General features: G+C 37.5%; 1 protein-coding gene across 2 annotated transcripts in view; it reads right to left on the bottom strand.

Moving 5' to 3' along the window:
• Positions 1–24184, bottom strand: part of LOC116880194 (membrane-spanning 4-domains subfamily A member 12-like) — a 47672-nt gene that overhangs the window by 1369 nt on the left and 22119 nt on the right. For both annotated transcript variants that reach the window (XM_032879056.1, XM_032879057.1), the window contains 2 exons: positions 19804–19923; positions 15665–15785 (listed from right to left, as the gene is read on the bottom strand). In XM_032879056.1, the coding sequence (XP_032734947.1) occupies positions 15665–15785; positions 19804–19923 (241 nt within the window). The remainder of the gene's footprint in view (positions 1–15664; positions 15786–19803; positions 19924–24184) is intronic.

Here is a 24184-nt window from a genome sequence, read left to right as displayed (position 1 = left end):
AAATGTCTGTTCATGTCTTCTGCCCATTTCTTGATTGGATTATTTGTTCTTTGGGTGTTGAGTTTGCTAAGTTCTTTATAGATTTTGGACACTAGCCCTTTATCTGATATGTCGTTTGCAAATATCTTCTCCCATTCTGTCAGTTGTCTTTTGGTTTTATTAACTGTTTCCTTAGCTGTGCAAAAGCTTTTGATCTTGATAAAATCCCAATAGTTCATTTTTGCCCTTGCTTCCCTTGCCTTTGGCGATGTTCCTAGGAAGATGTTGTTGCGGCTGAGGTCAAAGAGGTTGCTGCCTGCGTTCTCCTCAAGGATTTTGATGGATTCCTTTCTCACATTGAGGTCCTTCATCCATTTTGAGTCTATTTTCGTATGTGGTGTAAGGAAATGATCCAATTTCATTTTTCTGCATGTGGCTATCCAATTTTCCCAACACCATTTATTGAAGAGGCTGTCTTTTTTCCATTGGACATTCTTTCCTGCTTTGTCGAAGATTAGTTGACCATAGAGTTGAGGGTCTATTTCTGGGCTCTCTATTCTGTTCCATTGATCTATGTGTCTGTTTTTGTGCCAGTACCATGCTGTCTTGATGATGACAGCTTTGTAATAGAGCTTGAAGTCCGGAATTGTGATGCCACCAACTTTGGCTTTCTTTTTCAATATTCCTTTGGCTATTCGTGGTCTTTTCTGGTTCCATATAAATTTTAGGATTATTTGTTCCATTTCTTTGAAAAAAATGGATGGTACTTTGATAGGAATTGCATTAAATGTGTAGATTGCTTTAGGTAGCATAGACATTTTCACAATATTTATTCTTCCAATTCAGGAGCATGGAACATTTTTCCATTTCTTTGTGTCTTCCTCAATTTCTTTCATGAGTACTTTATAGTTTTCTGTGTATAGATTCTTAGTCTCTTTGGTTAGGTTTATTCCTAGGTATCTTATAGTTTTGGGTGCAATTGTAAATGGGATTGACTCCTTAATTTCTCTTTCTTCTGTCTTGTGGTTGGTGTAGAGAAATGCAACTGATTTCTGTGCATTGATTTTATATCCTGACACTTTACTGAATTCCTGTACAAGTTCTAGCAGTTTTGGAGTGGAATCTTTTGGGTTTTCCACATAGAGTATCATATCATCTGCGAAGAGTGATAGTTTGACTTCTTCTTTGCCGATTTGGATGCCTTTAATTACTTTTTATTGTCTGATTGCTGAGGCTAGGACTTCTAGTACTATGTTGAATAGCAGTGGTGATAGTGGACATCCCTGCCGTGTTCCTGACCTTAGAGGAAAAGCTTTCAGTTTTTCTTCATTGAGAATGATATTTGCGATGGGTTTTTCATAGATGGCTTTGATAATATTGAGGTATGTGCCCTCTGTCCCTACACTTTGAAGAGTTTTGATCAGGAAGGGATGCTGTACTTTGTCAAATGCTTTTTCAGCATCTATTGAGAGTATCATATGGTTCTTGTTCTTTCTTTTATTAATGTGTTGTATCACATTGATTGATTTGCGGATGTTGAACCAACCTTGCAGCCCTGGAATAAATCCCACTTGGTCGTGGTGAATAATCCTTTTAATGTACTGTTGAATCCTATTGGCTAGTATTTTGGTGAGAATTTTTGCATCTGTGTTCATCAAGGATATTGGTCTGTAGTTCTCTTTTTTGATGGGATTCTTGTCTGGTTTTGGGATCAAGGTGATGCTGGCCTCATAAAATGAGTTTGGAAGTTTTCCTTCCATTTCTATTTTTGGAACAGTTTGAGGAGAATAGGAATTAGTTCTTCTTTAAATGTTTGGTAGAATTCCCCCGGGAAGCCGTCTGGCCCTAGGCTTTTGTTTGTTTGGAGATTTTTGATGACTGTTTCAATCTCCTTACTGGTTATGGGTCTGTTCAGGCTTTCTATTTCTTCCTGGTTCAGTTGTGGTAGTTTATATGTCTCTAGGAATGCATCCATTTCTTCCAGATTGTCAAATTTGTTGGCATAGAGTTGCTCATAATCTGTTCTTATAATTGTCTGTATTTCTTTGGTGTTAGTTGTGATCTCTCCTCTTTCATTCATGATTTTATTTATTTGGGTCCTTTCTCTTTTCTTTTTGATAAGTCTGGCCAGGGGTTTATCAATCTTATTAATTCTTTCAAAGAACCAGCTCCTAGTTTCGTTGATTTGTTCTATTGTGTTTTTGGTTTCTATTTCATTGATTTCTGCTCTGATCTTTATGATTTCTCTCCTCCTGCTGGGTTTAGGGTTTCTTTCTTGTTCTTTCTCTAGCTCCTTTAGGTGTAGGGTTAGGCTGTGTACCTGAGACCTTTCTTGTTTCTTGAGAAAGGCTTGTACCGCTATATATTTTCCTCTCAGGACTGCCTTTGTTGTGTCCCACAGATTTTGAACCATTGTATTTTCATTATCATTTGTTTCCATGAATTTTTTCAATTCTTCTTTAATTTCCTGGTTGACCCATTCATTCTTTAGAAGGATGCTGTTTAGTCTCCATGTATTTGGGTTCTTTCCAAATTTCCTCTTGTGATTGAGTTCTAGCTTCAGAGCATTGTGGTCTGAAAATATGCAGGGAATGATCCCAATCTTTTGATACCGGTTGAGACCTGATTTAGGACCGAGGATGTGATCTATTCTGGAGAATGTTCCATGTGCACTAGAGAAGAATGTGTATTCTGTTGCTTTGGGATGAAATGTTCTGAATATATGCAGAAGGCATTCTAATGGGAACAGCCTACGTGATGAGATGAAGTGAGGTGGACAAAGTAGGCATCATGAGGTAGTGTTAGGCTACCAGTGACTTTCTGACAATCCATCAGAAGGCAGGTCATCCTGGTTAATGGATGATGGAGGTTAATTAAAACCTTGCAAAGCAAAACCATGAACAAGGGGGGAACTACTGTATCTGACCATAAAGTCTAACCAAGAAACCCTGTTGCTAGAAACCATTCAGTAGCCGCAGGGTACTTACAGGCTAAATTCCAAATTCTTTAGTAAGGTGGTTGAGCCCTATTAGGATCTGGCCTCAATTAGCCTCTCCAGCTTCATTTTCCATCACTTTCCTCTAAATACTATGCTACAGGAATTCTGTGAACCTGCCCTCCTGGCTCTGGTTTTTAGGCTGACTTATCCATATGCGGGTTTTTTAATAACCTATTTTGGAAGAACTGAGACAAACCATATAGGTAAGGTGATAAGATTATCAGTCATTACAACCAAGCTCCTTCCATCACTATTTAGTGATCGTTTCTACCCTTTATTCTATGTAGTATATTATAATATATATATATATATATATATATATATATATATATATTAGTATATTTATATAGTATATTGTAGTATATTTATTCTATGTAGTGTATTATGTTGACTTTTTTTCAATTATAAAAACTGTATTAAAATACACATAGTATTTATCATTGTAACCATTTTTAAGTGCCTGGTTCAGTGGTATTAAATACACATAGGATGTTGTGTGACCATCACCACATCCATCTTCATAGTTCTTTACATCTTGTAAAACTGAAACTCTAGACCCATTAAGCAATGACTCCCCACTCCCCTATCTCCAGCCCTGGCAACCCTCATTCTCTTTTCTGTCTCTAGGATTTTGACCACTCTTACTCTCTACTATAGGATGGACTCACACAGGATTTGCCTTTTTGTGACTGCTTTATTTCATTCAGCATACCGTCCTCAAGGTTTATCTATGCTGTTGCATATGTCAGAATTTTCTTCCTTTTCAAGACTAATATTCTGTTGTAGGGATATACCACATCTTGCTTGTCCATTCATCCAAACTGATGGGCACTTGGGTTGCCACAATTTAGCTATTATGAATAATTCTACTCTAAACATGGGTGTACAAATACCTCTTTGAGATCCTGCTTTCAATTCTTTGGGGTACATATCCAGAAGTGGAATTGCTGGATCCTATGATAATTCTATTTTTAAATTTTTGAGGAATAACCATGCTGTTTTCCATAGCAGCTGTATCATTTTACATTCCCACCAAGAGCACACAAGCGTTCTAATTTTTCCACATTCTAGCTAATACTTGTTATTTTCTAGTCTTTTTAAATTTTTTGATAGTAGCCATCCTAATGGGTTTAAGATGGTCTTTCAGTATGGCTCTGATCTGCATTTCCCTGCTGATAGTGGTGTTGAGCATTTTTGCCTATTTGTTATTTGTATATTTTATTTGGAGGGATGTCTATTCAAATCCTTTGCCCAATTTTGAACAGTTAATTTCTGTTATTCTCTATTATTCTGGATATTAACCCCTTATCAGATACATGATTTATAAATATTTATCTGATTCCATGTTGTTACCTTTTTACCTGTGGGTATTGTGTTTTGATGCACAAAATTTTTAATTTTCATGAAGTCCAATTTGTCTGTTTTTACTTATGTTGCCTGTGCTTTTGGCATCATATCCAAAAAATCGTTGCCAAATCCAATGTCATGGAATTTTGCCCTATGTTTTCTTCTAAGAGATTTATTATTTTAGGTCTTACAACTATGCCTTTGATCCAGTTTGTGTTAATTTTTGAATATGGTGTGAGGTAGGGAATCCAAATTCATTCTCTTGCTTGTGGAGACCCAGTTTTCCTAGTACTATCTGTTGAAAAGACTAAACTTACATTGTTTTTATCATTGTAGCTTTGTAGTAAGTTTTGAAATGAGGAAGTGTTAGTCTTCCAGCTTTGTTCTTTTTAAAAAAATTATGTTATGTTAGTCACCATACAGTACATCATTAGTTTTTGATATAGTGTTCCACGATTCAGTTCTTCTGTTTTAAGGTTGTTTTGTTTTTTTGGGCTCACTTGGGATTCCATATGAATTTTAGGATAGGTTTTTCTATTTCTGCATAAACGGCATTGAGGTTTTGATAGGGATTGCATTGAATCTATAGATTGCTTTGAGTACCATTGACACTTAATAACATTAATTCTTCCCATCATGAATATGGGATATATTTCCATTTACTTATGTCTTTTTAAATTTTTTCAGTAGTTTTTTTCTTTAGTTTTCATTGTATAAATCTTTCACCTACTTGATTAAGTTAATTCCCAAGTATTTTATTATTTCTGATGATACTGTAAGTGGAATTGTTTTTGTAATTTCCTTTTCAGATTTATTCAGGATATATTTCTGGACTCTTGATTCTACTGCACTGATTTTTACTTCTATCCTTATGACAGTACCACAATGTCTTGATTACTAGAGCTTTGTAATAACTTTTGAAATTAAGAAGCATGAGTATTCCAACTTTATTTTCCTTTTTTCCCCTTTTTTTGTAGAGCAGTTTTAGGTTTGCAACAAAATTGAGAAGACGGTACAGAGATTTCCCACATATCCCTTGTCCTCACACATTATTGACATAAGTCACCAGAATGGTACATTTGTTATCAAGGATTAATCAGCATTGATAATATAATCATAATCACGCAAAGCGCATAGTTTACGTTAGGATTAACACTTGGTGTTGAATATTCTATGGTTTGGACAAATGTATAATGACATATATCCATCATTAAAATATACAGAGCATTTTCACCACACTAAAAATCTCTGTGCTTTGTTGGTTTATGTCCCCTGCTCCTTGGCAACCGCTCATCTTTTTACTCCATAGAAAGTAAACATATCCATAGTTTTGCCTTTTCCAGATGTTGTATAGTTGGAATCATACAGTATGTATAATTTTCAAATTGGTTTCTTCCACTTAGTATTATGCATTTGAAGTTTCTCCATGTCTCTTCATGGTTTGATAGCTGATTTATTGTTAGCCCTGAATTTTATTTCATTGTCTGGATGAACCAGTTTATTTTTCCATTCACCTACTGATGGGACACTTTTCTTGCTTCTAAGTTTTGTCAATTATGAATAAAATTTCTGTAAACATCTGTGTGCAGGGTTTTGTGTGAACATAGTTTTCAACTTTTTTGGATAAACACCAAGGGACATAATGGCTAGAGTGTGTGGTGGTATGTTTAGTTTTGTAAGAAACCATCAAAAACACGGCCTTCCAAAGTGGTTGTACCATTTTTCATTCCTAGTAAAGCAATGTGTGAGAGTTGCTGTCACTCCATATTCCCACCAGTATTTGGTGTTGTCAGTGTTCCAGATTTTGGTTTTTTTAATATGTGTGTAGAGGTTTGTTTTCTTTTTTAAAGATTAGTTTGGCTATTTTGTGTTCTTTCCATTTTCATATGAATATTAAGATAAGCTTATAAAAATCAGCTGAGAATTTGGTAGGGATTTTGAATTACAGATTTAATTTGGGGAGTATTGCCATCTTAATATTAAATCTTCTCATCCATGAATATGGGATTTTCCCATTTGTTTAAACCTTTAATTTCTTATATAATGTGTTCTAGTTTGTGCTGGACAGGTCTTACACTCCTCTTCTTTTTTTAATTTAATTTTTTTTTTTTTTAGATTTTTTTATTTATTAATCTGACAGACAGAGATCACAAGTAGGCAGAGAGGCAGGCAGCGAGAGAGGCGGGGGGAAGCAGGCTCCCCGCTGAGCAGAAAGCCTGAAGCGGGGCTTGATCCTAGGACCCTGGGATCACGACCTGAGCCGAAGGCAGAGGCTTAACCCACTGAGCCACCCAGGTGCCCCTACACTCCTCTTCTTAAGTTTATTCCTGAATATAAATTATATAAGCATTTTATTTTTTGATGTTATTGTAATTATGCTTTCATATATAGAAATGATAACTGATTTCCTTAAGATTTTTTTTATTTACTTATTTGACAGACAGAGATCACAAGTAGGTGGAGAGGCAGGCAGAGAGAGAGAGGGGGAAGCAGGCTCCCTGCTGAGCAGAGAGCCAGATGCAGGGCTGGATCCCAGGACCATGGGATCATGACCTGAGCCAAAGGCAGAGGCTTTAACCCACTGAGCCACCCAGGCACCCCAATAACTGATTTTCTTATACAGCAATCTTATAGCCTACCAACTTGTTGAACTTGTTTATTAGTTCTACTAGATTTTTCTTTGTGTGTGGATTTCTCAGCATTTTATATATACAAGATCATATTAGCAACAAAGAGAGTTAGTTTTACTTTTTCCTTGACCAACCAAACTAGATACTTTCAGTTCTTTTTATTGCCTACTTTACCTGGTTAGAACCTCCAATACAATGTTAAGTATAAAAGGCAAAAGCAGACATCTTTGTCTTGTTCCAGAACTTAGAGCAAAAGGATTCGGTATCCCTCCATCAAGTATGGTGTTAATTGTGGATTTTTCCCCCCCACAACTAAATGCTCCTTTTCAGGTTGAGGAAATTCCCTTCTATTCCTAGTTTGTTGATTTTTTTTTTTAAATCATGAAAGGGTGTTGGATTTTGTTATATGCTTTTTCTATGCCTATTGAGATAGTCATGTGGGTTTTTTTGGTCTCTTATTTTATCAACAGGGTGTTTCTTAGCATATATTACATTTGATTTTCATGTTCAACCAGCTCTGAATTCTTAAGATAAATCCTAATTAGTCATGATGCATGATGCTTTTGTTATGTTGCTGGAATCCATTTGTTAGCATTTTTTTCTTTGAGGTATACACATTTATACTCATAATGGAACCTGGTCTACACCCTTCTCTTTTTTTAAAAAAAATTATGTTATGTTAGACACCATGCAGTACATCATATACTCTCCTTTTGTTTGATGTATTTGTCTATTTTTGGTATCAGAGTAATATTAGCCTCATAGAATGAGTTAGGAAGTATTCTCTCCTCTTCTCTTCTGGAACAATTTGTAAAAGATCAGTGTTAATTCTTCAAATACTTAGTATAGGGGTGCCTAGGTGGCTCAGTCAATTAAGCATCCGGCTCTTGGTTTTGGCTCAGGTCAAGATCTCAGGGTTGTGAGACTGAGCTCCATGTCGGGCTCTGCACTGAGGATGGAGACTGCTTAAGATTCTCTCTCTCCCTTCCCTCTGCCCTTTCCCACACCCCACCCCACTTGCAGGCATGTGAACACATTCTCTCTCTTAAAAACAATTTAGTAGAATTTACAATGTAACCACCTGGGACTGGGCTTTTCTTTACAAGAAATTTTTTGGTTATTAACTCAGACTCTTGTGATGAATCTATTCAGATTTTTATTAACTTTTTTTAAAAGTTCAAATTCAATTAACCCACATATAGCACATCATTAGATTTTGGTGTAGTATTCAATGATTCATTAGTTGGGTATAACACCCAGTGCTCGTCACATCAGGTGCTCTCCTTAATGTCCATCACCCAGTTACCCCATTCCCCCACCTACCTCCCTTTCCACAACCCTCTGTTTTGTTTCCTGGTGTCAAGAGTCTTTCATGGTTTGGCTCCCTCTTTGATTTCTTCCCATTCAGTTTTCCCTCCCTTCCCTTGTGATCCCCTGCTCTACTACTTATCTTCCACACATGAGTGAAACCATATGATAATTGTCTTTCTCTGATTGACTTATCTTGCTCAGCATAATCTCCTCCAGTTCCATCCATGTTGATATAAATGGTAGGTATTCATTTTTTCTGATGGCTGAGTAATATTCCATTGTATATATGAACCACATCTTCTTTATCCATTCATCTGTTGAAGGACATCTTGGCTCCTCCCACAGTTTGGCTATTGTGGACATTGCTGCTATGAACATTGGGACGCCCATGCCCCTTCTTTTCATTACATCTGTATCTTTGTGGTAAATACCCAATAGTGCAATTGCTGGGTCAGAGGGTAGCTCTGTTTTTAGCTTCTTGAGGAACCTCTCTACTGTTTTCCAGAGTGGATGTACCAGCTTTCATTCCCACCAATGGTGTAAGCGTTCCCACCAATAGTGTAAGAGGTTTACTTTCTCCACTTTCTCACCAACATTTGCTGTTCCTGTCTTGTTAATTTTAGCCGTTCCAACTGGTGTAAGGTGGTATATCAAGTGGTTTTGATTTCTGTTTCCCTGATGCTGAGTGATGTTGAGCATTTTATCATGCGTCTGTTGGCCATTTGTATGTCTTTCTTTGGAGAAGTGTCTGCTTATTTCTTCTGTTTACTTCTTGACTGGATTATTTGTTTTTTTGGGTGTTGAGTTTGAGAAGTTCTTTATAGATCTTGGATACCAGTCCTTTGTCATGTGCAAATATCTTTCTCCCATTCTGTAGGTTGCCTTTTAGTTTTGTTGTTTCCTTTGTTGTGCAGAAGCTTTTTATCTTGATGAAGTCCCAATAGTTCATTTTTGTTTTGTTTTCCTTGCCTTTAGAGACATATCTTGCAAGAAGTTGCTGCAGCCAATGTGGAAGAGGTTGCTCTCTGTCTCACATTTAGATCTCTCATCCATTTTGAGTTTATTTTTGTGTATGGTGTATGAGAACAGTCCAGTCTCATTCTTCTACATGTGGTTGTCCAATTTTCCCAGTACTATTTATTAAAGAGAGTGTCTTTTTTTCCATTGGATGTTCTTTCATGCTTTATTGAAGATTAGTTGGCCACAGAGTTGAGGGGTCACTTCTGGGCTCTCTATTCTGTTCCATTGATCTATGTGTCTGTTTTTGTGCCAGTACCATACTGTCTTGATAATTACAGCTTGGTAATACAACTTGAAGTCAGACACTGTGATGCCCCCAGCTTTGGTTTTCTTTTTCAACATTCCCTTGGCTATTCGTTTTTGTTTTTTTTTTTTCTGGTTCCATACAAATTTCAGGATTATTTGTTCCAGCTCTGTGAAAAGTGTTGATGGTATTTTGATAGGGATTGCACTGAATGTGTAGATTGCTCTGGGCAGCATAGACATTTTAACAATGTTTGTGATTCCAATCCATGAACATGGAATGTTTTTCCTTCTCTTTGTGTCTTCCTAATTTTCTTTCATAGTGTTCTGTAGTTTGTAGACTACAGATCCTTTACCTCTTTGGTTAGGTTTATTCCTAGGTATCTTATGGTTTTTGGTGCAATTTGATTAATTCCTTAATTTCTCTTTCTTTAGTCACATTGTTAATGTATAGAAATGCAACTGATTTCTGTGCATTGATTTTGTATCCTGCCATGTTGCTGAATTACTGAATGAGTTCTAGCAATTTTGGGGTGGAGTCTTTTGGGTTTTTTGTATTAAGTATCATGTCATCTGCAAAGAGTGAGAATTTGACTACTTTTTTTTTGCCAATGTGAATGCCTTTTATTTCTTTTTGTTGTCTGCTTGCTGAGGCTAGGACTTCTAGTACTATGTTGAACAATAGTGGTGACAGTGGGCATCCTTGTCATGTTCCTGACGTTAAGGGAGAAGCTCTCAGTTTTTCTCTATTGAGAGTGATATCACTGTGGGCTTTTGTAGATGGCTTTTATGATATCGAAGTATGTTCCCTCTATGCCTATACTTTAAAGAGTTTTAATCAAGAAAGGATGTTATATTTTGTCAAATGCTTTTTCTGCATCAGTTGAGGATCATATGGTTGTTGTCTTTCTTTCATTAATGTGATCTATAACATTGATTGATTTGCAAATGTTGAGCAACACTTGTATCCCAGGAATAAATCCCACCTGGTCGTGGTGAATAATCTTTTTAATGTAATGTTGTATCTTATTGGCTAGTATCTTGGTGAGTATTTTGGCATCCATGTTCATCAGGGATATTGGTCTGTAATTCTCCGTTTTGATGGGGTCTTTGGTTTTGGGTTCAGACCAATAACCAGCAAGGAAAATGAAGCAATAATCAAAAACATCCCCAAAAACAAGAGTTCAGAGTCAGATATCTTCCCGGAAGAATTCTACCAAACATTTAAAGAAGAATTAATACCTATTCTACTGAAGATGTTTCAAAAAATAGAAATGGAAGGTAATCTTCCAAACTCATTTGATGAGGCCAGATTTTATTACCTCTTGACACAGTTTCAGTAGTTTGTATGTTTGTAGGAATTTGTCCATTTCATGTAGTTTAACTGTTGGTGTATCATTATACACAGTATCCTCTTTTAGTCTGTTTTATTTCTGTAAGGTTGTTAGTCATATCCCTCCTTTCATTTATGATTTCAGTAACTGAATTCTTTTTTTAAAAAAAGATTTTATTTATTTATTTGAGAGAGAGAGACTGAGAGTGAGAGAGAAAGCATGAGAAGGGGAGGGTCAGAGGGAGAAGCAGACTCTCTGCTGAGCAGAGACCCTGATGCGGGACTCTATCCCAGGACTCCAGGTTCATCACCTGAGCGGAAGGCAGTCGCTTAACCAACTGAGCCACTCAGGCACCCCACAGTAACTGATTTCAAATCTCTTTTTTCTTTTCTGAGCATAGCTAAAGATTTGTCTTTTGATAGGAGTCTTTTGAAAGAGTCAACTTTTGTTTTAATTGTTTTTCTCTGTCATTGTGATATTCTTTATTTCATTTTTCCATCACAGTCTTGATTATTTCCATTCTTCCTCTCACTTTGGGTTTAGTTTTCTCTTCTCTTCTAGTTTAGTTTTTAAATATTTATAAGATTTAATTTTAATTCCAATATAGTTAACATAGTGTTATATTAGTTTCAAGTGTACAATATAGTGATTCAACAATTCTGTATATTACTCAGGGCTTGTCATGATAGCTGCATTCTTTCATGCCCTTCACTTATTTTACTTATCTCCCCAACCCCATTCTAGTTTCCATAGGTGGAAAGTTAGGTTTTCGAGTTGAGACTTTTATCCTTTTTAAAAATATAGTATTTATAGTTATAGATTTCCCTCTAAGCAGTACTTTAGATACATCAAATAAGTATGGTATGTTGTATATTTTTTTAATTAACATATAATGTATTATTTGCCCCAGGGGTACAGGTCTGTGAATCATCAGGCCTACACAACACTCACAGCACTCACCGTAGCACATACCCTCCCCAATGTCCATAATCCAGCCACCCTATCCCTACCTTCCCCACCCCCCAGTAACCCTCAGTTTGTTTTGTGATATTAAGGGTTTCTTATGGTTTGTCTCCCTCTTGATCCCATTTGTTTCACTTTTTCCTTCCCTACCCTGCACAACTCTCCGCCCTGCCTCTCAAATTCCTCATTATCAGAGAGATCATATGATAATTGTCTTTCTCTGATTGGCTTATTTTGCTAAAATAATACCCTCTGGTTCCATCCACATTGTTGCAAATGGCAAGATTTATTTTGATGGCTGCATAGTATTCCTGTGTGTGTGTGTGTATACATGTATATATACATATATATATATCTCACAGCTTCTTTATCCATTCATCTGTTGATGGACATCTAGGTTCTTTTCATAGTTTGGCTATTGTGGACATTGCTGCTATAAACATCTTGAGTGCATGTGCCCCTTTGGTATTTGTTTTATTCATCTCAAAATGTTTTCTATTTTTCCTTTTGATTTCTTCTTTGACCTTTTGGTAATTGAGGAATGTGTTGTTTCATTTCCACATATTGGTGACATTTTAAAACTTCCTTCTTTTATTGATTTCTGATTTAATTCCATTATAATAATATTTTGTATGATTTCCATTCTTCTAATTCATTGAGACTTGTTTTACAACCTAAAATATGGTCTATCCTGGAGAATAATCTATGTGCACCTGAAAAGAACATGTGCTCTGTGTTATTGGGTGGAATGTTGTACAGACATCTATTAGGTCTAGTTGGTTAATAGTGTCATTCAGTTTCTCCTATAGCCTTTTGCACAATTCCTGTAAATTATTGAATACGGGGTATTGAAGTTGCCAACTGTTGTTTTTAAAATTTTGTGTTTCCCCTGTCAAATCTGTCAGTTTTTGCTTCATGTATTTCAGGACTCTTGTTAGTGCATATTAGCTTACAATTGCTATGTATTCCTGGTGGACAGAACTTAAAAAAAAATCATTATAAGAATGTCCTTCGTGTCTAGTAACAACTTTTGTCATGTCTGTTTTGTCTGACATTATTATAGTTGTTCCACCTCTCTTTTCGTTTCTGTTTATATAGCATGTATTTTTCCATACTTATGTTCAACCTATTTGTGTCTTTGAATCTAAGGTGTGTCTCTTGTATACAGCATTTAATTCGAATACATTTTAAAAATCCATTTTGCCAATCTCTGCCTTGTGATTAGTGTCCAATCCATATACATTTAATGTAGTTACAAATAAGATAGGGTTTACCTCTGTTATTTTGCAGTTTTCTATATGGTATGTCTTTGTTATTCTGTTGTCCAGTATTGCTCTTGTTTATGTTACACGAATGTTTTCTTTCATGCCATTTTATTTAATTATTTTTCTTTTATACCACTTTACATTTTTATTTTATTATTTTGAATTATTTTTTAATTTGTCAATATTATCTTATTATTAATATTGTTATAATATTCTATACAATTCTTGGTTGATGGTATTTTTCTTTCAGTGCTCTGAAGATGTCATCCCACTTGCTGTCTTCTGGCCTCCATGGTTTCTGATGAGGAATTTTACTGAAGATTACCTTTTCAAGATGAATTCCTTGTTTTTGGCTGATTTCAAGACTTTCTCTTAGTCTTTGCCTTTTGGCATTTTGACCTATCAATTGACTATCTTTAAGCTTGTGGATCATTTCTTCTGTCAAATCAAATATTCTGTTGAGCTCCTTGAGCGATATTATCGTTTTAATTATTATGTATTTTTCTGCTTTGGAATTTCTACTTGATTCTTTTTAATAGTTTCTATGTCTTTATTTATATTCCTTCTCATGAAACATTGCTCTCATATTTTCCTTTAGATCTTTTAGACATGTTTTCTTCAGTTCTTTGAGTTTACTTACAATAGCTGATTTAAAGTCCCCCCTGCCCAGTAAGTTCGATACCTAGGCTTTATTTGATGCAACTTTTATCCCCCCCCGACCCCCACCCAGTGTTTAGGTCACATCTTTCTGTTTCTTTGCATATCTCATTATTTCTTTTGTTAAAAACTGCATATTTAAAATAATTTCCTTAATTGTTTTAAACCAAGAAATCTCTCAGTCTTAGCTGAGAAGCTGTGTGTGTGTGTGTGTGTGTGTGTGTGTGTATGTTAGAGTAAGTCTTTAAAGCCTTGGAAGATAGGTTGAAACTCTACCTTAGCTATCACTTACTACTGGGAGACAGCTTCAGGTCAACCAGAGGTGGGAGATTAGATTATTGATAGGTCTTTCTTTGGCAGGCACACATCTCTGCATATGCACATGGCCTTCTTTATTTCTGGGTACTGCCATAGTCTCCAGTGGACTTCTTACTCCTCATTTTTTCTATTAAGTTTTTTGGTAAATCTCCTGTTTTCCCCAACTGTTATCAAGACTTTAGACAAAGGCAATGTTAAATGCTATTGATTGTTCTGACAAACATCCCAGAAAAACTTTTCACGGTTACTGAGCTCTGAAGTCAATAAGGAGGGCCTTGCCATTGGACATTTCCAGGGAGCTGCCAGACAAATCAATAACAATGTTCTGGGAATGGGGCTTTTTTGGGGAACTCCAATCTCAGGTTTCCTCCTCTTGTGGTGTTAGGGTGGTGTTTCTCACAGGTACTGTGGTTGCAAGTTTATTTCATTTAAAAGCTGCTGTGGAGATGGATGGGAACAGGGCAAATTATAATCGCAAAACTCACTGTTCTTACCAAGAGTCAGCCATTTTTTCCTGCATGAATGCTCCCTGAGTTGTTGCAAATTTTTGAGTAATTTCCAGAGTTATGAAATGTTAATTTTGGCAAATTTTGCCAGTGTTCTCATATATATTTAATGGAGGAATAGATTTTTAGAGAGCCTTATGTTTCTATTCCAGAAGTAATCTCTTCAGGGTCCTCTAAAATCTTTATTATCTGAAGGGATATGAAGATCTCAAACTTTGGAAACAAAAATTTATAACTAAATTTGCACTTCAGAGTCTATAGCATTTGGTGCCCCCATATTACTAGTATGACCCGTGAAACCTCTTCAGTCTATGTATTTCCTTTATTAATCTCCTGGGTGACGCAAATCTGAAAGACACCAGGAGGCATGTATCCCTTCAAATCAATACTTTTGTATCCTTTGGGTAAATTCCTAGTAGAGCAGCTGCTGGATCATAGGGTAGTTCCATTTTTAACTTTTAGAGGAAACTCCATACTGTTTTCCAGAGTGGATGAGCCAGTTTGCATTCCTCCCAACAGTGTAAGAGTGTTCCCCTTTCTCTGCATCCTTGCCAATATCTGTTGTTTCCTGTGTTGTTAATTTTAGCCATTCTGACTGGTCTAAGGTACTATCTCATTGTGGTTTGGATTTGTATTTCCCTGATAATCAGTGATGTTGAGCATCTTTTCATGTGTCTGTTGGCCATCTGTATGTCTTTGGAAAAATATCTATTCATGTCTTCTGTCCGTTTTTTAACTAGATTTTTTGTTTTTTGGGTGTTGAGTTTTATAAGTTTTTATATGTTTTAGATACAAACCCTTTATCAGGTATGTTGCTTGCAAACATCTTCTCCCATTCCATAGGTTACCTTTTAGTTGTATTGATTGTTTCTTCTCTGTGCAGAAGCTTTTTATCTTGATGAAGTCCCAATAGTTTATTTTTTGCTTTTGTTTCTCTTTCCTCAGGAGACATATCTAGTAAGAAATTGCTACAATGATGGCAAAGAGGTTACTGCCTGTGTTCTCCTCTAGGATTTTGATGTTTCCTGGAAGAGGGGGTTCTTAACAGAAGCTGTTCTATCCCGATCAGCCCTCCAGAAGCAAAATTACTCACTCTTTTCATTGTATTTTGGATGATTTAATGCTACTGAAATCCATCTGATAGTTATGCATGCACAGATCACTTCCGAGATAGTGCTGAAGAGTAAATATTGTAAAAGCATACTACCAGCCATCTGAATTAAAAAGAAAAGAAAAATTTCTCATATTAATTAGCCATTTAAAAATTACACAAGAATAATACTTAGTAAGAGGGAATAAATATCATTCATCATATCAGTCTCACATAACCATGATTACTTTTGTGTATTTTTCATAAGAACAGAATTTATGAAGTACTGACATGTACCTTGCATTCTGTTAAGTACTTCTTCTAGCAACAACCCTACAAGTTGGATACTATTATTTCTCTTCTACATGTTACAAGACTGAAAAGCAGAGAGCTTACCTTAGTACTGTGGGGTGGATGGAATTCTTCAGGATTTGGTACTGAATGCCCATCTTTTCTCTCTTTATACTTTCTCTTTTGGTAAGACTGATGGCATGACTTGTGTTTTATGCTTTTCCATTTAGTGCACATATAATTTTCATGTTCTATTTTCTTTTGACCCCCGTGTTGTAGGCATTATTACATGTATTAGGTGGAGCCAATCTCCCTCCTGTCCCATGTTTCTACCATGGTCTGAAGTAGGAGTTTCAGCTTTAAGAGTGGCTTCTAGTGTGTCTCAGCGCTCCTTACTTAAAATTCCCCATTTGAGAAGCAGAGATTTATCTCCTTGGTGATTTTATCCTTCCTGGGTTCTTTTTTCAGAACTGTTCATCTTTATGACCCCAGATTCTGAGAATTGTCTGGTTCCAGCACCTGGAGATCTATCATTTATTTGCAACTAGGTAGATAAGTTTAATTCATGGAAGGAGGTATCAGCAGGCTCATTTTGGTCAAAGATTTAAGACTTACTCTCCAACTATAATAATCACAATAAAGCTTATGGTTTCATCTACATCTGCTTGATTTCTTGTATCTTATCTCAGTTGGTTTGGAACATGGAAGGAGAAAAGTGGGTGGCCATTCACTGGTCTGCCATATTAGTTTCCCAGGGCTGCTGTAATAAAGCATCACATCTGTGTGGCTTAACACAACTGAAATTTATTGTCTCACAGTTTTGGAGGGTAGAAGTCCAAAAAGAGTGCATTGGTCTTAGCAAGAGAATTCTCTTTCCAAAGCCTTTAGGGGAGGATTCTTCCTTGCCTCTTTCAGCTTCTGGTAGCCTCAAGTGTTCTTGGCTTGTAGTAGCATTAGTATAACCTCTGCTGCTATGTTTATATGGCCATCTTTGGGTGCCTGGGTGGCTCAGTGGGTTTAAGCCTCTGCCTTCGTCTCAGGTCATGATCTCAGGGTCCTGGGATCGAGTCCTGAATTGGGCTCTCTGCTTGATGGGGAGCCTGCTTCCTCCTCTCTCTCTCTCTGTCTGCCTCTCTGCCTACTTGTGATCTCTGTCAAATAAATAACTAAAAATCTTTAAAAAAATAAATAAAAATATATGGCCATCTTCCTTCCATGTCTATGTCCAGATTTCTTTCTTCTTATAAGGACACTTGTTATATTGGATCAATGGCCTACCCTACTCTTGCATGACCTCATCTGAACTAATTCCACCTGCAGAGACCCTGTTCTCAGATAATATCACTTTCTGAGGTACTGTGGGTTAAGACATATCTTTTTTGGGGACACAATTCAACCCATAACAGTCTGTCTCTGCCCCGCCTCCACATTCATGTCCCTCCCATGTACAAAATATATTCACCTGATCCCGATATCTACAAGAGTTTTGACCCATTTTGACAACTCCAATGACCTAAATGTCCTCAGGTCAAAAAGCCCCAAATCTCATCATCTAAATTATCTTAATTAGCTATGGATGAGACTCATAGAATTGTTCATTTCAGGGCAAAATGCTTCTCCATCTGTGGACCTGTGAAACCAGGAAACGAGCTATCTACTTCTAAGATGTAACTGATGGGACAGACACAGGATAGATATTTCCATTTCAAAAGGGAGATATAAGGAGGAAAAAAGGGTCATAGGCCCCAAGCAAGCTCAAAATCCAACAGGGCAACAGTTTAGATTTCTGTCCTCAGGGCCTGCTGAGTTCCCTCTCTTTAGGCTATTCTTATCTCAGCGGGTAGCATGTGAAAGATGTAAATATTTGCGACATGAAAGGCGTTTCTTTTTCCTTTTTAATTTTTGGTTTTCTTTTTTATTTATTATCTTATTTAATTTTTTAAAAAAGATTTATTTATTTACTTGAAAGAGAGAGCAAGTGACAGAACATAAATGGAGGGGAAGGGTAGAGGGAGAAGGAGAAGCAGACTCCCCACTGAACAGGGAGCCCAGGACCCTGAGATCATGACCCTAGCCAAGCAAAGGCAGACACTTAGCAGACTGAGCCACCCAGGAACACTTCCTGGTTTTCTTTTTTTTTTTTTTTTTTTTTTTTTTTGCTTTTGTAACTGAGGTACTAATTCTATACTTTATACCATTTTCCAGTGGTTTTTAATGCTTATTTATTTATTTATGCTCATTCATTTAATCTGTGATTTCTTTTTACACATTGGGAAAGTGGAGCCCATTAGTATTTTACTTGAAATAGAGAGCTCATCAATTTAATGTTACTTTATCAAGTTTCACCTTTTCCATATTGCCTGGTAAAATGATCTCCCAAAAATAATATTTTTTGCCTATACTAGGATTTACTTCTCAGCTCTCTGTACTTTGACCAATTTTTCTTTTCATGTATAAATATTATACCATTTTTCTTGAGAGCTTGTTTGGAGGTTCTAGCAGGGGAGCGCAGCTACTCGTATACCCTTGACGGAAGAACGGTCCTCTCCTCTATTGGGGAAGGTCATCCTCTTCAACCGAGCACTCAGCTTCGGGAGGGACGCACATGGAGCGGTGAGGGAGGAAGGGGACACCCGCCTAGCCAGCCAGATCAGCCGAATCAACCCTGGCGATCAATAGGGTGACAGATGTCGCAGCTAGATCACCCTCACATCCTATACCATTTTTCTTATAATGGCTTAATCACATATTTTCATATCTGGTTGAGCAAGTTGTTTGTCCCTCCCCAACCATTGTGTGGCTTCCAGACTTTCTTGGCATGTTTCCCACAATCTTTTCCCCATCCATACACATTTTACAATAGTTTTATTGCATTCCCTCCCAAACCTTTGTTGGGATTCTATTATTTTTAAAGATTTTATTTATGTATTTGACAGGGAGAGACACAGTGAGAGAGGGAACACAAGCAGGGGGAGTGAGAGAGGGACAAACAGGCTGCCACTGAGCAGAGAGCCTGATGTGGGGCTCGAACCCAGGACCCTGGGATCATGACCTGAGCCAAAGGCAGACGCTTAACAACTGAGCCACCCAGAATCCCTGTGTTGGGATTCTAAGTGGAATTGCATCACATTTATGTATTAATTTACAGAATCTTGCCATTTTATGATATGAATTTGCATTCAAGAATGTAGTTTCTCAACAGTATTCAGTTCTTTTTACAGTCCTCATTATGTTTTTATAGCTTTGCTATTATTTTGATTAGGCATTTATTGTTTTTCCTACTTTATCATCTAAAGTGGTGATTTCTAGTACAACGAAAATGTATTAGAAGCCTGGATGGCTCAGTTTGTTAAGCATCTAACTCTTGATTTCAGCTCAGGTTATGATCTCAGAGTTGTGAGATCAAGCCCCACTTTGGGCCCTGCACTGGGCATGGAGTCTGCTTAAGATTCTCTCTCTACCCCACTCTCCCTAAAAAAAAAAAAAATGTATTAATTGTCTACATTTTTCTTTACCCAGTTACTTTCCTAAACTGTTTTGTTGCAGTGGTTTTTTAGCTGAGTCTTTGGAGTTTTCTAGGTATCCTATCACTTTATCTTCACATAATGATAGTTCTGATCTCTCTCTCAGGCTTCTAGTGTTTCTTTAGCTGGACTAAAAGTGATTTTTTAATATTCCCATGGTAAAAATTTGGAGGAGACACAGTTTGTTTGTATATTTCCATACCAAAGATAATTGTCAAATTTGGCTGCCTTTTCCATACCTTGCCCACTGCAACATACATCACTTACCATAGTTTTTTCATTTATATCTAAAACTTGGATCCTGTTGTTACTAAACTTGGTACTTACATGTGTCCAAACATATTCGTTGGTGTCTGCATGATATGTGAAACAGGCAATACTTAGCATTATTATACCAAGTATAGAAAAGCAGACACTTAAGATGTTCATAACAAGGCTATAAATAAGCTGTAAAAGAAAGAATACTGGTCATGGGCAGTATGAACAGGTTTTGATGAAGCAATCAGTCTGTTGTCTGCTCTAGAGCATTCAAGTTGGAAATTTTTTATCTGATTCTCTGGAATCTTACTGTGGTTGATATCAGGACTCTGTCTCAAATTTGTCTGGAACCCAACAGGAAAAAACCCTTTTTTTTTAGTTTATTCAACAAATAAATAAACAAATAAACAGTGCCTGCAACGTGCTAAATGTTGTGCTAGGGGTAAACCCAGGCTTCTACTCAAGCATCTCACAATCAAATGGAGGAGACAAGATGACAGTTTCATTCAATAAAATTTCATAAATGTCATGCTATGTATTAGCCTCAGGTCCAGGATTTGCCAGTGTCATTCCTACCCCAATAAGGTCACCTTACTACCAAATACCTTTCCATAGTTCCCAACTGCCTTCAAAATAGCATCCGCTCTCTTCAGAATGGCACTGTGGAACTTGCATGACTTGTGAAGAGAAATTCTGCTCTTTTGAAAGGGGCTCCATGGGTTTTGTATGCATGTGTCAGAGCATAGTTATGTTTAAAAGAGGATTTTTTTTTTTTTTAAATAATGGGAGGAAGGAGGTGATTTGATGCCGGTCAACCAAAGAAAGAACTTAAGTGGGCAAATTCATTTTTGATTGTCTAGCAGGCAGCCTCCTTTCATTCCAGGTACTCTCCTCACTGGTTTAGTTTTTATTTATTTAAATTCAATTGGCCAACATATAGTACATTGTTAGTTTTCGATGTAGTGTTCAATGATTCATTATTTGTGTGTGATGCCCAGAGCTCATTACATCAAGGTTTGGTCTTTATAAAAGAAGTTTATCAGACTTTACTACAACGGCCAGAAGAGGAAGAACCTACCTCCCTTTCTTCAATCCATAGGAGGCATAGTCAGGACATTGCCAGTGAAATGTTACTCCTAAGGGTTGTGAATCTTGAGCAAGTAACTTAAAGAAGAAAAACAGACTGGAATTCATTCCTAGAACTGGCGGGTGGGATGTGATGCAGAGGGGGCAGTGGGACCTTTGGATGCTAGACAGAAAATATGATGTCTAGTGAAGGTAACAACCTGGCCAGACTGTCTTTGCTGAAAGAAATAGCTGTGGTACTTTGGACTTTCTGTTTCTGGCCTCTGAACTTTCTCAGATCCTGTGTATTTTCCAAGCTTGGTCCTTCACCTCCTAGATGCTACGAACCTCGCTTCTTTCTAGTAGATCCTGTCTTTCCTTGATATAGCCAGATTCCATTCACAGTGGTGAACAAAATTGAAAAAATGTATCATGGAAGAAAGAACAGTGTATGCAAAACTTCAGAAATATGGGAAAGCAGGTCTTCAGGAAAATGAAGTTTTCCGTGTGGCTGGAACGCAGGGCATGAAGGGGAGTTGGATATAGTGTGGTTGGAGGAGTGGGCAGAGGATGGATTATGAGGACTCTAGTATGCTGTGCTAAGAATTCCAATTTTATCTTTTTGAAGTGCAGAACAATATCGCTGAATGTTTAGGCTAGAAGGACCCCTCCTTAGTACAAAGCCACACTTACAATGTCTCTGCACACTTTCCCTATGACCATTTATGAGGTCAGAGAGGCTTATGAACCAGGATCACCTAGAGAAAGACATTTATGTTCCAAAAAAATAATAATCAAGCATTTTTTCCTTTTTAAAAAAAATTTAAATTCAAGTAACCAACATATAGTATTACATCATTTGTTTCAGATATAGAGCTCAATAATTCATCAGTTGTATATAACAGAGCTCATCATATCACGTGGCCTCCTTGATGCCCATCACCAATTACCCCACCCTCTCCACCTACCTCCCCTCCAGCAACCTTCAGTTTAATTCCTATAGTTAAGAGTCTCTCATGGTTTGTCTCCCTCTCTGATGATTTCCCATTCAGTTTTCCCTCCGTTCCCCTATGATCCTCTGCGCTCTTTCTTATATTCCAAATATGAGTCAAGCGTTTGAGTTAAATCTACAACATCATTATTTTTGATGCATTCTGCCTTTGTCATGACAGGGCGAGGAACTCCATGGATCAACTCCTCAACCAAACTTGTGAAAATTACTTAAAAAAAACCCAAAAACCAAAAAACAAAACACCCTGACATTTAAAATTTCTGGAAATAGTCCTAATGGCCTATGACAAATGAAGAAACACCTATTCAAGAAAATTTACTAAAGCTCCATCAAAACCATAGGGGTCTGTGGTATCCAAACCAAGAGCCATGCCCACTTTCCCCCTTCCCAGTGAGCAAGACCATTCTGGGTTACTGCAGGGTCCTTTCCCACCAGATCCCACTCAGAGAGCTGGCTAGTGTTCTCGCCCTTGGAGGAGCAGGTCATCTAGTGAGCATTTCTAATCTTGCTTCCAGCTCCTTGCAACTGATGCCAAGTTGCAGTGAGGACCCTTCTTTTGCCTAGCTCCTACTTGTGGGATGAGGGCCGATCTTGGTTGCAGTGCCAGTGAGAGTACTAGACCATGATCACCCTTGCCCTTGTTTAAGGGGTAGGAGTTCCACAGCATGAGAGGCAAACAGAGACCTGGGGCAGCTGTAAGCCCTCGGTTATTAAAGTAGGGGTGTCACCCAGAAAGAAGCACTCCATTGTACCTGTGCCCACCCCCATCCTAGCACCAGAGCTTTGGCTCAGAGATTTTGTCTGGGGGAAAAACAGGCATCCGAGGGGGACTGCAGGTATACCTAAAGCTGCACCCACCCCTGAGAAGCAATTTGACAGTGAAGGGGAAAAATAGACTCCACTAAATTATTTCAGCTAGCCTTAAAAAAAAAAATCTATAACAGTAACAAATCCTAGGGACACCTGAGCAGCTCAGTCAGTTAAGCCGTTAAGTGTTGACCTTCGGCTCAGGTCATTATCCCAGGGACCTGGGATTAAGACTTGCATTGGGCTCCCTGCTCAGCCAGGAACCTGCTTCTCCCTCTGCCCCCCCACTCCAGCCCCTGCTCCAATTCCCTCTCCCTCTTTCTCAAATAAATAAATAAAATCTTTAAAAAAAATAAAAAACAAGCTGTAGGGTGGAGAATGAGTGCCCAGAGTTGAGAAACAAGCTGTAGGGTGGAGAATGAGGGCCCAGAGTTGCTACAATATATTATCTAAAATGCCTAGTTTCCAACAACAAAAAATTTACGAGACAAAGAAACAGAAGTGGGTATACAACTAAGCACTTTGACCCATACACCAGAAAAATAAAGCAGGTAACAGAAACTGTGAGAGTGGCCAGATGCAATCTTTATTAGACAAAGATTTCAAAGTAGTCATTACAAAAACATATATCTAAAGTAAATGATTAAACAAGTAAAGGAAGGTCTGCCTGACTAGGGACAATTTAATGGCAACAGTTAGATAACCCACATGAAATGGACAAATTCTTAAGCAACAGGTAAACCACTACAACTGACTCAAGAGGAAATGGAAAATCTGAATAGATCCGTAACAAACCAAGAGATCTGGAATAATAATAAAAAACTTTCTGGGGGCACCTGGGTGGCTCAGTGGGTTGGGCCTCTGCTTTCGGCTCAGGTCATGATCTCTGGATTCTGGGATCGAGCCCCACATCGGGCTCTTTGCTCGGCGGACAGCCTGCTTCCCCCTCTCTCTCTGCCTGCCTCTCTGCCTACTTGTGATCTCTCTCTGTCAAATAAATAAATAAAATCTTAAAAAGAAAAAAAACAACTTTCTGTGAAGAAAAAGCCCAGTTCCAGTGGCACCTGGGCAGCTCAGTCAGCTAAGTGTCTGCCTTCAGCTCAGGTCATGATCTCAGTGTCCTGGGATGGAGCCCCAGCATCAGGCTCCCTGCTCAGTGGAGAGTCTACTTCTCCCTCTGCTTCCACTCGTGCTCCCCCTTTCTCTCAAATAAATAAATACAATTTTTAAAAAAAGCCCAGTTCTAAATGACTTCAATGGTCTCTTCTACAAAATATCTAAAGAAGAATTAATATCAATTCTTTACAAGGTCTTCCAAAAGTAGAATAAAAGGGGCACTTCCTCACTCATTGTAAGAGGCCAGTATTACCCTGATACCATAAGCAGACCAAGACATCACAACAACAACAACAAAATTGTATACTAATATCTCTTTGAACATGGATGCAAAATCCTTCAACAAGATGCTAACAAACTTAATCCAGCAATGCATAAAAAGCATCATACATCATAGCCAAATGAGATTTATTTCTCCAATGGAAGGCAAAAATTTCCAAAAATCAATGA

Source organism: Lontra canadensis, unplaced genomic scaffold (genome assembly GCF_010015895.1).
Source record: "Lontra canadensis isolate GAN:19392208 unplaced genomic scaffold, GSC_riverotter_1.0 scaffold66, whole genome shotgun sequence".
NCBI classification, from domain to species: Eukaryota; Metazoa; Chordata; class Mammalia; order Carnivora; family Mustelidae; genus Lontra; species Lontra canadensis.
The sequence above is the reverse complement of the archived record's forward strand: the minus strand, read 5'-3'. Positions and strand labels throughout refer to the sequence as shown.